The following is a 17,839-nucleotide window of genomic DNA, read 5'->3' as shown; positions in this document are numbered from 1 at the left end:
TTTGTGAGGCATTTCCCATTTAACTGTACCCTCATTAGGTAGAGGGTAACAGCTGGAGCTTGTGGTCTGGTGTAGTCCATGCCTCACCAATCAAGTCATCTATCTGGGTAGAAGGAAAATAACCAGTTGTTTGCCTTCTTTTTAAACAGGGAAGTTTCCAAAACATCTTGAACTTCAGAGTATTGATTGTCCAATGTAGTACATCCAGTCTCAGATAATCTAACCCTTGTTGACTAAAAGGATATTCCTCAACATGTGCAGAATCCTTTAGATCTAAACCACCAGCCTCACCAACAACTAACATCCACTCTCCTCCTGAGAGGAATAGTCAGAATCTTACTGATCAATCCCAGGCTGGGGTAACACCAGACTTCTGAGAGAGCTGGTAGGAGCGGCAGATTTCAACATTCTCTCTGAAGAGGCGAAAACCTTGACCAGGCCCTGAACTAAAGTTAACTATACATCACACCCTCACATGCTCCTTCTGAGATGCCTCCATGGAACCCACAGTCATGACCAAACTGGACACTTGTACAAAGGGACTTCCCCTCAGAACCTGAGGGAGTCTTAGAAAACATCTCTTCACAGGAGTGGGTCAGCTGAGCAAGCTCAGCAATGGAATTGACTAAAAATTTAGCCCAGTCTTCCATGTTGGTACAGGGCCCTTGGGTGTATCTAGCAAATAATCTCCAAACTGGAAGACTGCACCTAAGCGACTCGCATCCCAGAGGTAATTTAACGGGGCATCTAGAACTCATGAATAAGTTTACAGAAGCCACATTTCCAGCTTTAGCTCTGGAAGACCCCCCCCCCCATTTCCCCTTGTCTGACATGGCAGAAAGGAAAAATTAGAAATCAAAGGCAGATTGTAGACGATAGGAAGGTGGACCAGCTATATGGACTCAAGCCCATTAAAACTGAGTGAATAATGAAAAACTATAGTTCACAACACTAGTGGTATAGAAATGGAGACCTAGGCTCAAGATGTCTGCTGCTTCTTGTGTGCGTCTCTAAACATTGAGATAGCATGCCAAAGGGGAAGTGTTGAGGATCCATACCCTCAGGGAAAAGCATCTCCACACAAGGTCCAGCACCAACTTGACCCGGGCCATTATGAAAACAGGGGTCTAGCAGCTGACAATGGCTTCCCTTATTCTTGCTCTGCAAGCAGAGAGAGAGAGAACTTTCCTTGGATCGCCACCAACAGTGCCACTCCGAGCGATTCTCTTTGGATGTCGAGAGCAAGCATCACACGTCACCACTTATGGTGGTAGTGACTGACTCCCTGAGGTCTTCCAGTGATGAGAGTGGGGTTGCAATCACTGGAGGCAGCTCTACAGGACCTCCACTCCCCACTCCCAACAACCACAGAGCCGTCAGCGATGTGTGGTACGAATGGACTATAGCAGCAATGTCAAGTTACAGTAATAACAAAAATATTAGTTAAAAAAAAAAAAGAGCTGTCTAGGCAGCTCCAAGTTAAACACTGCAGGTATGTGGTATAGAGGAAAGGAGCTAGAGACAAATTCAAGTTTTAAAGTGCTAGAGCTTCTGGCTGATCCTCTCTACCCCAATGTCTCTTGTTTCCCTCAATTGAATTCCTGGGAAATAAAATTATTATTGTTATTCATTTAAATTACTGATATAATGGTTGATTTGCAGAGATATGATGAATGAACTCTGCTCCACTTTGCACCTGTAGCCAAACTTTCATATTAAATGCTGCTATGAATTTACTAAGACGTAACGGAGATAAGATTCTCTTTGTTTTTGAAAAGTGTCAAACATATACTGTTTAAGAAATTCATTATTTTTGGTTTAATGTATTTTAAACCTTTGGAATATAGTTTTCACCAGGTGCGCCACTAGTATACCAGAGCTCGTTCTGCATCAATGCAGGTAACCCGCTGGAAGCAAAAGCTTTGTGTTTTTCTTGCTAGTTTATTATGTTTGTTTTTTTTATGGAAAAAGAAGTGCACTAATTACTTTTTTCCCTACCTCACTACTATGTATATATAATTATTTTTTTAAAATTATAAAGGACCATATTTCCTATAAAGTTAACCTCACCATGATTTATGCATACAAGTTTTGGCATTTACAGTCAGTTGGTTGATTTATTTTTCAGACTAATTTCTTTTATGCTGTCTTAGCAATTGGCACATTTGCAGCCTTTTGTCCCTCAATGTCGTTAATAAAATGACATTTATCACAGACTTTGGAATTTTTTTTCATAAATCAAATTGAAAAGGTACCATTTAAAATATTGTAACATTTTGTCAGTTTTTTTGTTCTTCCACTTTGGAGAATACCCTTAAATTGTACTTTACAAATGCAATAACCTAGGTTGCTTGCAGTGTTGGACTTACTGTCCCTGAACACATGTCTGCATGTATCTGTAAATACACTATGGGCCTGATTCATTAAGGAAAGTAAAGCAAAAAAAAAATGAGTAACTTTGAACCTTTACAAAACCATGTTAGGGGTGAAAATTAGTTTATTATTTTGCACATAAGTTAAATACTGGCTGTTTTTTCATGTAGCCCACAAATACTTGATAGCTTTATTTTTACACTGAAATTTAAAGTTGATCTAGGACATGCCCTACCCCAACTATAAATGTGTCCCCACATTTTACATTTACCTCCCCCTCCAATGCAACATGGTTTTGCAAAGGTGCAAAGTTCCCTTTTTTTGCTTTACCATCCTTAAACAATCTGGCTCTATGTGTGTCAGATCTAATGAGAATACGATCAACAATAACATATTTTTTTCTAATAGAGAGCTGAAAAGTTTAGACTCAAGTTGCCCCTGATACAGTTTACTACCATTCATACTGAATGCCTTTTGTATCCTCTCTTAGCTCACCACTAAACACCCCATCACTAGAAGAACAACTGATTTCCAAGTATACCCATCCCTAACTGCTGTCACTGCCTGCAATTTGTATATGTTTAAAAGAAACCAAATTTGTCCAGGTTAAATAACTATTTTATTACTCACTACACAATAAATGAACACTTTTTTTTTACATAAACCATCAAAAGCAAAACAGTAGGCAACACTCTTATAGTCATTAAATTAGCATACTTGCTAAACAGCATGATACTGTATTTTAGTCACTTGAGTAGGGGTACTATTTATATTACTAAACAGCTGTAACATAAGGAGGGTCTATTTTGAGGAAGACTAAGGCAGTTGTCTCAGGCAGCAGAATTTAGGAGGCAACTAATATTAGTGAATCAACTTTTAAAATGCAACGTGTTGCTGACTTTAAGGCTCATTTATGACCTCCACTGCATCTTTATTTGCACAAGTACTCCCTTTTGTCCACCTAACATGGTTCATGATACACACCCACTTTATTGTGCTTGAAACTGAGGCCAGCAAATCAATCTGTGCCGACTATGTAGGTTTGCAGAACCACCTAAAATTGTACAGGGTGAATAGAGGTAATTTTCACTTCCAAGTCGAACCTACTAACACTTTAGGAACTTGCCTTTCATTTATTTAAACATTTGCTTTTCTTATTTAAATACGGTTTGCCTTTTATTTATGTCTTAAATTAATCATGAGAGCGAGAAGACAATGTGCTCTCTTAATTACGTGCTCTTAAATGTTATTATTACATTAGTCGAAGTGTGTGTGCATAATGGGCCTGGTTCATTAAGGAAAGTAAAGCACAAAAAAGGAGGAACTTTGCATCGGGGCAAATCAATGTTGCAATGGAGGTGGAGGTCAATTTAAAATGTACGGACAGATTTATATTTGGGGTAGGGCATGTCCTAGGTCAACTTTACATTTCAATGTAAAAAAAAAAGCTATATATTTGAGTGCTATGTGAAAATCAGCCATTATTTCCCTTATGCGCAAAACAATAAAATAATTTCAACCCCTTGCAATGTAACATGGTTTGTCCAGGAGAACATTTATTCCTTTTTTTGCCTTACTTTTCTTAATGAATCAGGCCCAATGTGCTTTCCATAAAAGTGCTACAGCTTGGTGCAAAATGTGTTCCAATAAAAGTAAAGGATTAGAGCCAATCTAGTGCTTCCTAGAGGTAGTGTTCAAAGCAACTCTTTTTGCAGTTATGAAAAAGCTGTGCACCCTGTCCCTAAGCAGGAAAATCCACCTAAATGCACTATTTTCACCACTTTATCCCATTTAAATGCATCCTGCAAAATTAAATCTCGTTTTTGCCAGTGGGTACAAAAGTAGGTGGGTACAAAAGTAGGTGCTCCAGTGTAGATAATATGTCTGCCTATAAATTCACTACAATCAGGTGATGGATGAACATGTAGATGCAGACATGGTTGTATAGCTGTTAATAAAAACTCAATAACTTGTATGTAACCATTTCAGTTTCTTTGTTAAACAGCACCTCAATAAATGTAAATGTGGGTAGTGCTTTGAATCGACTAACGGTGTATGTAACAAATGTGTTTGGTTTTTTTCTTTGTTTTTAAAGATTGTCATCCCCAGTGTCAGTATTGTGTAGCAAACCTGCATGACACTGGCAGCGTGTGTTTGAAATGCCAGTACTCAAGATACTACTTTCTTGGAGATCGCTGCCTCCCTGAATGTCCTGCTGGATTTTATGTAGAGGGCAGAACATGTAAAGGTAAGAGACCAGAATGAAAGTACAGTCAACAGAACTATGAAATAATACAAATGGAATTATGCAGTGACCGAAAAAATGTTAAACAAATCAAAACTATTTTAGATTCTCCAAAGTAGCCACCCTTTGTCTTGATAACAGCTTTCCACATTATTAGAACTCTCTCATCCACCTGGGGTGCTTGAAGGAGTTCCCTTATATGCTTCCTTCACTCTCCGGTCCCAAAGTATCTGTATTGGGTTTAGGTCTAAGTACAAACCAGGTGGGATGGCATAATGCTGTGGTAGCCCTGGTGGCCAATTCTGACTAAATCGCCAACAGTGTCATCGGCAAAGCACCTCCTCCCCATCACACCTACCCCTTATGCTTCATGATGGGAACCGCACATGCAGACATAATCTTCTCTGTGTCTCATGAAGATGCAGTGGTTTGAATAAAAAAAATCTCAAATTTCGACCAATCAGACCAAAGGACAGATTTCCACTGGTCTGATGTCTGCATTGCTTGGCCCAAGCAAGTCTCTTCTTCTTTCTCTCCTTCAGTAGTAGTTTATTTGCTGCAATTCTTCCATGAAGTCCTGATTCATGCAGTCTCCTCTGAACAGTTGATGTTGAGAAGTGCATGCTCCTAAAAACTAATTTCAAGCATTGAAGCGTAAGCCTTTAGATCTCAATCTCTTTAAGAGTATCAGAAACATACTTTCAGTCAGGTGTGTCCAGACTTTTAACTGGTACTGTGTATATATACCATGTACCAGATAAACTGAAATAACAGGATAACCTTCTTGATGTTATTTTAAGTACCTGTTTTGTCTTCCTGTGTCTGTGATGTTTGTGGTAAAATACCTGTCATATCACTGTGTGTCTTGCAGGTTGTCACCTGTCCTGTAGAAGCTGCAGTGGCCCAGGCTTGAACTTGTGTACTTCCTGTGAGGATGGTTTTGTTTTGTCTCACAATGGTTTGTGTACTCAGACATGTGTTCAAGGCTACTACCGTGATGGAAATGTATGCAAAGGTTTGTATCTGCACTGTTAGCAGCTCATCACTCAGAATTTACAAATTTTTTTTTATGAAGACTATTTAAGTTTAATATTTTGTGGTTATGCTAGTAAATTTAAGTATTATTTACTGTCTTTACATCAACTACAATTCATATTACATTTATCCTTAAAATCCCATTCTGGCCCAGATTTGTCTATTTTGTTTAGACAATTTATTATTTTGTGGTTCTGCTGATGAGTAAGCAAATAATTTAATTCCAGTTTACAACACACTGGACAGTAATCTGACAAATTACTACATGGGAATATATATTGCAAATTAAAATTTGGTAAAAGGTAGTGTAAAACAAGAGAAATAGGTCAATAGATATGCATTACAAAGCCATAATAAAATGTAAATGCAGTGAAAGCGTAAAGTCATCTAATGTAAAGAAGAGTTTTACTGTTTCTGAGATGTTTTCTGATGGCACTTCCTTTCATGTTTATACATATGTAAGTGTACTTGGCAAGTTCTGATAATTTAAATCACTCAAAAAATAACATTGAAAGAGTGCCTCTCAGTCATAGCTCATGCTGTATATTGACTATTGTGCATGCTTTAGCGATACAGCAAATAACAGGTAGCGTTACTAGATGCATCCTGTCCTCACTGGCTCTCAGTATGCTGAGGAAGCATTGGTGGGGTACGGACCGAGGTCAACTCACCTCCACCAATCAAATAGTTTGAGCTTCTCCATGATGGAGAAAATGGAATATACAACCAAAGTGTCATGGTTGAATGCAGGAATACAGCTAGGTGCCACGAATATGGTGAGAAACACTCAATGTTCATTTGCTGAAGTGTACAAAACAGTAGGTAATCATGAGCTTGCAGTAAATATCAGGTACAAAGCTGATGCAGGAAGCAGCAGGTAATATGAACTTGCAAAAAATACCAGGCACAAAGCTGATGCAGGAATCAGGAGGTAATATGAGCTTGCAGAAAATACCAGGTACACAGCTGATGCAGGGAAGCAGGAGGTATGGAGAGATCCCAAGCAGCAAGTAACCAGAAGCATAGCAGAAGGCAAGAACAACAAAGTAACAACAGAATGTAACAACAATAACCAGCAATGTATGCTGGGAGTGACAGGTATAAGTAGGGGAACACACAGGTGTAAGGAATAATTAGTTCAACAAGGTTAACTCCTAAAGCACAAGAAACAGGCACAACAGCAGCACCTCTGGTGATCAGAGGTACTGCTGCTAACACATAAAATGAAACACAAATAAAGTCCAAAGGGGCGTATTCAATTGTTCCTCCGGCCGCCGGAAAAACGAGCGCGTTAAAACTATTACCGTTTATACGGTAATATTGCGCGTAAATACCGTTCATACGGTAATTTACTCGCTGAATTTCAGCTCGCAGCTCAGGGAGCTGCGAGCTGAAATTCAGCGAGTAATTACCGTATAAACGGTAATAGTTTTAACGCGCTTGTTTTTCCGGCGGCCGTAGGAACAATTGAATACGCACCCAAAAGTCCAGGAGGCGGAATCTGTCAATACAAAGCAGCAAGCTTGTAGGCAGGTCATTACACATAGTGTGCACTCAATTTTTTTCAAATCAGATGCACTCCCAATTGCCCACCTTACACAATTCCTTTTCCAGCACAATAACCTCATAAACATAATGTTTATCATGTTCTCCTGACATCATACTTGAGTATTAGTTAAGTGGCACTTCATGGACTGTCATGGACTGTTGGAACAGGGCAAGGGTTAGAACAACTTAGAGCTAATCAGATTTTCAGGATACTCGTTAGGGGTGGTTTTAAGATATAAGAAGGAAACTGACATTAAGCTGGAAGCTGAGAGTTTTATAGAGTAAGGACCAGGGTTCGAGAGCACAGAGTAGTGATGTGAGACGTGATGTGAGGGGTCTGACACACTGATGCTGGACAGTTGTGGTGTCAAACCCACCTCCACATAAAAGGAAATTATTCATCCAATTTGTTTGACCTTCACTACAATCTTTTTTATTAAAGACATAGCATTGTTTGCCAAACTATGATTTCTGCTGAGAACATATTTCATCCATTTGAGAGCAGTGCAACCTTCTATTGCCAGAAATAAAAATAATTTATTTTCTTACCGAGCAACAGTTTTTAGGTTTATCCTTTTAACTTCAGTGTCCTTCCATGAACCATTAGTTCTGAAATACCTTTATAAAGAACATCCAGATCTAATAGTGTTGAAAGACAAACTAAAGATTTCATCATACAGAGCCAGTTACAGCAAAGATTTAGGTTAACAGTGGCAGACTTCTGAAAGGCTCCAATAATTGTATTTGCTATGTGACTGGAGATAATTGTAAGTATGTTTTCTTGGCAAAACTAGAAAAGGAAGTTATCTTTTGGCTGATCTATTAAGTATGTTCTTAAAACTCAGCCAACACAACTCTTTTCAAAATGATTGTAATATAGTAACTAAAGACCCTGGGCCAGAGTGTAGGACAGGGGTCCTCAGCTTAAACACTAAACATACACACCATACCTATGTGCACCCACGTCTGCCAAACTGCCTATGCTCTGATTAGCTCCTTCAACAGTTTGTGCTCGTCTTATTGTATTTCCCCTTTTCATTACTTTCACAGTGTCTATTTGTGCCTGCTCCTTTTATTTACATTGTCTGCCCCATATCTGTCTTTTGTCTACACCTCATGTCTCTTGTCCGCCCATCATTGTCATTTGTGTTTCTCCACCCTGGTCTGTTGGAATGTGTCTCTTGTCTGACCCGCCATTGTCTCTTTTCTGTCCTTATCTAACCCCATCTTGTCTATTGTTTGACCATATCCTGTCAACCTCTTGGGGTATATTTAATAAACTGCAGGTTTGAATAAGTGGAGATGTTGCCTATAGTAACCAATCAGATTCTAGCTATATTTTTGTAGAATGTACTAAATAAATGATAACTAGAATCTGATTGGTTGCTGTAGGCAATATCTCCACTTGCCCCCCTTGTCTTTATACTTCCTTATCTTCACCCTTGTCTGTCCTCATTTATTTGTCACTCTTACTTCTTGTCAGACAGGACCTATGGCATCTGCATGTCATGGTGTGGCCCTAGGCCCAGTCACAAATATAGATGTCTGAACCCCTATTGCCTCAAACCTAGTGTAATGTTAAAAAATAAATACATTTGAAATCTATTTTATTTTTAGTTTGCATAAACATGATAATGGATATATAGTAAATTCTATTTTGTAATCTATTTGTCTAGCCTATCTCCCTGCTCTATCAGCACCATGCCCATAGTAAGTGCATGAGTGCTTGTCTTAGAAACACAAATACAGCTATATTAGACTAGGCAGCTAAAGGGACCCATTTGGCTTTCTGCTAAACAACTACAATCTTGGTCCACTGAATTCCATCTTAATAACAAACACCATATTGAAGAGCCAGTCACAGAGCCAGTCAAAGCCCATCTGCTGAAAGTGTCACAGTTCGAAATATTCTGCTATTATGTGTCTACCTGGGGTGCAAAAAGATATCATTTTTACACAAACAATTCATTGCTTTTGGTAAATTAAAATCATGTGTCAAAGAGTGGAACATGCTGAGACATGCTGATAATCTGTACATGTGATTGTCTCTTAAGCAATAGCAGTGTCCAAATTCTCAAATGTTATCATTAAAACAAAGATGCACATGCGTCCCAATAGAAAACATTGGCAAGCACACAGATAGGCTTATAATGCACATCTGCTGTGCAGCTAAGCATTTGTTTGCGTCTCATTGGAAAGAACTAACTATACTTACACAACAAGAAGTAATAAGCCGCATGTGTTTTGTTCCAGTACCTGGTTCCTCAGAAAGTATAGGCACCCAGCGGGTGGTCTCCCGACTGACTCTTTCTTCCTCCCTTATACTTATCATCATCATTTATTTATATAGCGCCACTAATTCTGCAGCGCTGTACAGAGAACTCATTCACATCAGTCCCTGCCCCATTTGAGCTTACAGTCTAAATTCCCTAATATAGACACAGACACAGAAAGACAGACAGAGAGGGAGAAACTAGTGTCAATTTTGATAGCAGCCAATTAACCTACCAGTATGTTTTTGGAGTGTGGGAGGAAACCGGAGTACCCGGAGGAAACCCACGCAAACACAGGGAGAACATACAAACTCCTCACAGATAACCAACGACCCAACCTCCCTCCTTCTATATACCCTCCCTGCTCCTCACTGTATATAACCACCCACCCCATCACAAAGCTTCCCTTACAACCTAGTACCCCATCTTTGCAATCCAAGATGAAGGGGAAAAAATCATTCAAGCCTTCAAGTTTAAATCTGATTTTTATTGACATTAACTCCTTTAGCAAGTGACAATGATTGTAAAATCCTTCATTTAGGGAAGTTAGTAGTTCAATAGTTTCAGAGCCTTTATATTTGGGGACCAAAGGTTTCCAGCAGCCACTGCCTAACATCTGTATTTTGCTACCACCATGACCAGTACATGGCAGTCAAGGTTGCACACTAGGCCAAGTGATAGTGCACTCTGCAAACTGTCCTTGCCTGCCACAAGTTGCAACCAGACATTTAGAAAAGCTATTGAGTAAACATTGCATAAAACATAGGTTGGAAAGGGTTGAAAGCCACAACACATGCTGCTGAGACCTTATGTGGTATATTACTTGTTTCTAAGTGTTATGTTTTCCCTTGTGCAGCATGTAACAGCCAGTGTTTAACATGTGACTCAGCGGGAGGGTGTACTGAATGTAAAGACCCAAACAAAGTTCTGCTATTTGGAGAGTGCCAGTATGAAAGCTGCACCCAGCAGTATTATCTCGACTACAACAGTGGAACTTGCAAAGGTAAAAAACTGTTATACTGTTAGTGTGTAAAGTCATGTGAAGTTCACAATTAATTCATCTAATGTTCTACTCGTTTGTCAAAGTAGCAAAAAAAAAGCCAAGCCAATGTGTGAGTTTGCTAACATTTCAAGGAATTTACTGTGATAGTAAAATACAGGTACAATACTGTGCAAAAGATTTAGGCAGTTGTGCAAAAAAATGCTTTCAAAAATAGAAGTGTCAATGGTTTATTTTTATCAATTAATAAAATGCAAAATGAAAGAACAGAAGGAACATCTAAATCAGATCAATATTTGGTGTGACTACCTTTGCCTTCAAAGCAGCATCAATTCATCTAGTTACACTTGCATACAGTTTTTGAAGAAACTCGTCAGGGAGGGGACAAAGATGAAATAACTACAGTGTAAATACTGACATTGATAAAATAACTACATGGAGAAAATACTGACAGTGTAAATACTGACAAGGAGAAAATACCTACACAGATAAAATACAAACAGTGTGATTGATAACAGTGACAATGCTGACAATCACAACTGCCAGCAATAAAACTGCAATGCGACCCGCTGGCAGTAAATTATGAAAAATATAAATGTAAACCGTAACCACTACTCATCAGTCATATTAACCCTAGTGCTGCCAGGGCTGGTTGGAGGAAAATCAGGGATGGGGGTGGGGACAAACAGCATGAGGCCCCCCCCTCTTTTCCTCCAACTAGCCCTAGGCTTAGCCAGACAGAGCTGTTGGCACTATAGCAGGGGAACCGGCAGCAGGGGGTTCATCTGCCACGAGGCCAACCAGCCCCAGGCATTAAAACCACAACATTTTATTAAAAAAAAAAAAGAACACCCAAACATACTTACCAACTCTGTTCTTCTTTACGATCCAGTCTTGTAAGTGTTTAATCCAAAATGAGGGATGATAAAAAAAAAAGAACCCAATCCATGTCAGTATATACACTGTCAGTATTTAGACTGTAGGTATTTTCTCAATGTCAGTATTTAGACTGTAGGTATTTTCTCCATGTCAGTATTTAGACTGTAGGTATTTTCTCCATGTCAGTATTGAGACTGTAGGTATTTTCTCCAGGTCAGTATTTATAGTGTTGGTATTTTATCCATGTCAGTATTTACAGTGGATTTTTTTGTGTCCGTATTATATTTATTTCTGTCTGAAATATGATTGTCACTGTTCCCATCTATACTACTAACAATGGTACACAATCGCTACTATTTATGTCTGCGTTTATTTTCTCTAGCATGTATGACTCTGTGTTTTCAGCTGCTGTGTGATTGCAATTGCATACACACTTAGAAGACCCTGTATTCCAATTTGCAACATTTTCTTTCACCACATTAAAATGGCTGCAGAATGGGATGTGAATTGGAGGACCAATCAAAAGCTGCAATATCCCCACAGCATCACAGAACTCTGGTGTTCGTCCGTGGCTGTGAGATGAACCAGGGAGGCCTGGGAAAGTGCATGGAGCAGCCCGTGGGGCTCAATGTAGGAAACTAATTAGCTCAAGGTGATAATGCAGCTTTAAAAGACCACTCAGAATTATATATTTTTATTCCACCCCTGCCATCTCAAAATACCTCACCATGCTTCTTATCCTCTGTTGTGCAGGGCATCTATAAATTGGGGAACCCCATGTTAAAAGGGAGCCCATCTTCAGCAGGTTGAAATACCAATCCTGCTTTTTAAACCAAAAAGAGAATGGATTGCTCATTCTGCAGCTATATAAGGACAGTTGCATGGTTTAGATGCACTACAATGTATGCACTGTGCTGTAACAGTCTAGTGCAAGAAATGTTGGGGGAGCCCTCAAGGAAATAAAACACCCATAATGCACAGGATCTGTTTCAAGGAGCAAATAAACTTATCCATGTTGTAGTTGAAATTGTAAATCTTATCCTCTCCTATCCATTATGTAAAGTTTCTCACTTACGTAAAGTTTCTCACCTATTTATTAAGCCTTAAACCATGCGGTCTCTTTTTTTATGGCACAGTGTCCGAAGGTAAGGACACTTGACAGACTGTCCTTCTTACTCGTACCTGTTCCTGCAGATCTCACCCACTGCTGCTACTGATGGCTTACGTTCAGTTGCTGCTCGTCTAGATCCTGGATTGTTGGGGACCTGTTTGGAAAAGAGATCCATGAAATATGGAAAGTCTAGCAATGACTGAACCCTCTAGGCCTTCCTCTCCCAAACCACCTCTGAGGTTAAAACAATAGTACTCATGTTAAATAAATACCTGCAACCAGCCCTGACATTAAATTAATAGCATTAAAATCTAATAAATTAACCCCACCCCAACAAAATGTAAATAGTATTCTTATTTTATAAATAGCCCTCCTTCTCCCCAAACTCAGACCCACATTTATTTATTGGACCCTGAGTCATCCCAGCAATAAATAAATAGTCCCATCTCCCACCTTAAATTATCAGGCACTATTATAACCCCCCCCTAATAAATCAAATAGCCCCCACAATCACTCCACCAATAAATCAATATTTTCCAGCTACTTCCAAATGACTAGCCCTCACTATTAAATTAATGACCCCTGTATCACCATTCACATTAAAGAGTCCTCCTTCCCCGCACACTTTCCTCCTTCTCTGTATACCGAACTCTGATACAAGACAAAAAGAAGGAGGAGAGTCTTTATTGATAATGCAATACTGTGCATCCTCCTGGAATTACTTAATCCATCATGTCTCCATTTAGCCATGTCTCTGTCACAGTGCTGAGCAACCCCATTTCATTCAAACATTGTCCCTTATTCTGCAGCTGAATGTTGGGTGGTGGACAGGCATGCCCTGTGCCATTACACCAGGAAGAGAACAAATATTGACACTTGCCAGAACAACTTCAATGCAGTACAGTCCAGTCTACCAAGCCCTGCATGTAGTGAGAGAGGGCTGGTGACAGGATAGGCTCTGCTCCCCCTAAGGCAGGGAGCGGGACCACTTAAGCAGTGGGGCCTACTAAACATTTTCCCGGATCCATGGTGGGCCAGTCCAACACTGAGTGCAAGGTCACATTAAGAGTGGTAAAAGCTCTGATATGATATATCCTGATTTAAGGTTTTACATCACAAACAACTGCAATTTTAATAAGGATGCGTAGACTTTTATATTTACTATATACAAGAAAGAGGTTGGTTGAGCAGGGTCTTAGAGAATGTAAATGGGATTTTTGCATTTCAAAGAGCCTGCTTTTTACTATCCAGGAAGGAAGCTAACTCCACCAGTGTCAGTAGCAAGGTAAGGAAAGGCAAGGAAAAATAAAGTTAAAAGAGACTGAGTAAGACGGTCTCAAAATACCGCACACACTTTGAAAGGGACATTTTTGCAAATCAAATAATACGGACATGAGTCATTCAATTTGCCTATTTGTTTACATATCATGACATGGGTGATAAACTGCAATCTCATCGCAATGAAAATTACATTTCATTCAAATGCAGACTTGTTTTATTGGCCAAATTGTTATACAAAAAGGGTAGAATCAATAGCTAATCAAACTCATAATGAATAATCTGCACGACCGTCCTAATCTCCCTGTCTTAGCTATTAAGAGACATCTGATTTAACTTCTCTGCGTGGTTTTTGCGATTTGATGTTATCTAGCATGGCGGATTACAGGATAAGTGAGACAGTATAACAGATCTAGAATCCATCCTACTCTATACATCCCCTTACTAACACTCCCTCCTCGCCTGTATGAACTCGTCAACCCTTCCCTTGGGTCTGAAATATGCTTGACACTCACTAATAGGTTCGACTTTATTTTATTATACCCATACCCTTCTGACAGATTGAAAATTGTAAAGAAGACATTGTATTGTATTGTATTGTGTATTATGCTGTTAACTTGTAAAGTTTATACCCTGTCCAACCCTTCCCCTCTTTCCGTTTTGTACCCCTCCTATCCCTTAGATGTTTTCTTTGAAAAAACGTTCAATAACATATAGGCTTATATTTATTTATTTTTAAATGGTAGAATCAGTGATTATTTTTAAATATCTCCAGGAGTAAAGGCAGGCCTTGTTATACTCAACAAAACTACAAAACTTTGTTTATAAAATAACTGATGGTTCTATATATTGTCACCTTCAGTGTTCCAGACTACCTATGGATGTAATAGTTGATAATAGGAATGTGGGATTGTTTGTAGATTATGTAACACCATTGTTTTTTTTTTAGACTTTTGCAGAATTCCTGTAGATTTAGGTATCTCAGTCAATAGCAGAGTTCTTTGTAATCGAGAAGTTTGATAAATTTATCACATTGACATGGCAATTAACCTCATATCGTGTGGTGTATCTGTCTCCAGGCTACAAAGTCAAAGCAGACCCCAAGTAAAAAGATAAAACAAGCACTAGTACAGCAGAAACATCTGTTGATACAAATGTTCCCTCTCATTGTTACAGATTTATACCGCAGCAGGGAATAATAGCTAGAAGCTGTGGTACTAGCCAAGTGAGAGGTTTTACATACAGAATGTTTGTAATTGAATCCATTGTGTGATCTCCAAGTGATGCATTGCTGAGATGTTATGATAGCACTGTTTAACATAGATTTAGGATGGAGAGCTTATTGTCTCCTCGCAGCTCTAAAAGCACTTGTATATAATCTCATCTAACAGCTACTATGACAACCTGACAATTTCTTATTTGCTTCTTTTGTTGATTGTAAAAGTAGATGTATACGTGAGCCAAGTATGTGGTAAGGTACCTTTAAAGGAATATTATGCTGATAAATGTGTTGTTGTTTTTGTTTTAAACCAGTAAGGGTGATTTACATTGATCAAGCAGTCTAAATATCGTTGGTATGTAACAAAAGTCTTCAGTGATAAGAAACTCACCCTACCTACCATGTTCTATGAATTTGCAAGTACACCGATTGTACATGTATGTGCATGAATATATGTGGATGTAATCAAGTGTGTTTAAATAATGAAATGCAAATTCTTGTCACTCGATGTAAAGGCAGCCCTGACATCCCTTTACAGTACTTCCCTGAGTAATGTGAAACAAAAATACTGCAAGAGTCATGCAGGCAGTATTTTTGGAGAAAGAGTTTGAAGGTTTATCTAATAACTGAGCAGATTAAATACAGTAGCAGGGCACATTAAGTTGTAGTATGTTCAGTAGTGTGAGTGATGTCCTGGGGTTTGGGCAGCACGGTGGTTTAGTGGTTAGCACTTCTGCCTCACAGCACTGAGATCATGAGTTCTATTCCCGACCATGACAGTGTGGAATTTGTGGGTTTCCTCCAGGTGCTCTAATTTCCTTCCACAGTCCAAAAATATATACGAGTAGATTAATTGGCTGCTATAAAATTGACCCTAGTGTGTGTGTGTGTGTGTGTGTGTGTGTATATTAGGGCATTTAGACTGTATGCTTGTCAGGCACCATTCTCGCATCGCGATCATGAAGTGGGAACGGCTGCCTGTCATTTCCGTCCGAGGGAGCTCTGTTGCTAGGCAACATAGCAGTCTACCCCGGCCTTTGGAGCGGCAACGGGACGCTATTCTTAGCCCTCGGAAGGCGGTCTATGATGTTCGTGATCGCCGACCTATCATTCCCAGGGCCCTACTATATAAACCTGACTCTGACACCATTAGGTATCCTGCCTCCAGCATTTCCTTGCATCTTGTTTATACTTCTCCTGAATTGACCCGGCTTCTTTTCACTTCCCTCCTGGATCCTGTTTCTGCTTGTGTTCTCTCCTGGTTTGATCTCGGCTTCCCTGACCATTCTTGTGGATTTTCCTCAGTACTGCATTATCCTATTGGCTTGACCCGGCTCGTCCTGACTACCCTCAACGCTATTACACTGCATAATTAGTGTCGCTATATAAATAAATGATGATCATCATCATCCTACCTTCTAAATCCCAATGATCGCACCCATCACATACTCAGATGGACCATGACTATGCACAATGTGGAAGTGAAGAATTGTAATAGTAGACACAATTCATCAGCATCATCACGATTTATTTATATAGCGCCACTGATTCCGCAACGCTGTACTCCTTAACAGCGAGAACTCAGTCACATCAGTCTCTGCCCGATTGGAGCTTACAGTCTAAATTCCCTAACATATACACACAGACGACAGAAAGAAAGAGAGAGAGAGACACTAGGGTCCATTTTGATAGCAGCCAATTAACCTACCAGTATGTTTTTGGAGTGTGGGAGGAAACCAGAGCACCCGGGGGAAACCCACATAAACACAGGGAGAACATACAAACTCCACACAGATAAAGCCATGGTCGGGAATTGAACTCATGACCCCAGCGGTGTGAGGCAGAAGTGCTAACCACTTAGCCACCGTGCTGCCCCATTTGTGCATAAGTAAATGCACTGCACTAGGGAGGTTGTGTCCTTCATAGATTACCTTCATTATCTGGTGCTGTTCTAGCATAAATCAGTGGTAGTCCCATATTAATGATAAAAATATATTTCTTGGTTAGGTAAAGCAAATCTCCTACCATTTGTTATGATAATGTTACCTCTTGGGGTGCTGCTTAACTGAAATATGCGAATAAAATGCAATATTGCATCTCCCACGCATATTGATAAATGTACTTTGTGCAGAATACCTTACAAAGGAAAGCATATACTTACAGGTATGGGAACATAGCACTTTTGATGTATAAGCACAATTCTGTTCCAAAAAATGCAATGGAAGCGAAATGAACACACACACAGGTTTTGTTTGCCGAAATCCTCTGTGCTTTATTAATGATCAACATTTCAGTCACAGAAAATGCATTCATCATAAGGGCTGCTGCAAACAAAACATCTGAGTGTGTTATTTTCTCTTCTATCTATACACATGTATATAGAGCATAGGGAAGTATTATTGTACTATATACACTAGAGGGTTATTGTTTGCAATGCAATCTTTAAAACATCACAGATCGTATTGAAGAGACCTTGACAACTGAGACATCACTCAGTTTGCCCCCTGTCAGGACAAAGGTATACGGATAATATTTGTATATCTCTACCTACAATATCCAAGTGTGGGTCCTATTGTTAAGTTTTTTTCAAAATAAAATGACCTAGGGTATCAGCATGATAATACCAAACTATTGCCAGAGTTGACCTATACCTTTGTAGGCTATTGTATGTTCCTATAATAGCGGATGAAATTGGAAATGTGATCAATCAGGCATAGGTGAAAAGCGTAAGATACATCTATGGAATTTTGCTAATATTATAACATGGAAAAATAATAAAAGTGTCTGAAGAAAAAAATCATCTGTAACTAACCTCGAATAGACTTCTTATTGCTATTAGGTGAATGCCCCTGACCCAATGTGAACTTGTTTGTTTACA

The 17,839-nt window shown here is 39.2% G+C and overlaps 1 protein-coding gene across 1 annotated transcript in view; it reads left to right on the top strand.

Moving 5' to 3' along the window:
- Positions 1 to 17,839, top strand: part of FRAS1 (Fraser extracellular matrix complex subunit 1) — a 410,417-nt gene that overhangs the window by 244,620 nt on the left and 147,958 nt on the right. The window contains exons 21-23 of the mRNA XM_075203987.1: positions 4,469 to 4,621; positions 5,490 to 5,633; positions 10,331 to 10,477. Coding sequence (XP_075060088.1) covers positions 4,469 to 4,621; positions 5,490 to 5,633; positions 10,331 to 10,477 — 444 coding nt within the window. The remainder of the gene's footprint in view (positions 1 to 4,468; positions 4,622 to 5,489; positions 5,634 to 10,330; positions 10,478 to 17,839) is intronic.

This window comes from Mixophyes fleayi, chromosome 1, assembly GCF_038048845.1.
Source record: "Mixophyes fleayi isolate aMixFle1 chromosome 1, aMixFle1.hap1, whole genome shotgun sequence".
NCBI lineage: Eukaryota > Metazoa > Chordata > Amphibia > Anura > Limnodynastidae > Mixophyes > Mixophyes fleayi.
The sequence above is the reverse complement of the archived record's forward strand: the minus strand, read 5'-3'. Positions and strand labels throughout refer to the sequence as shown.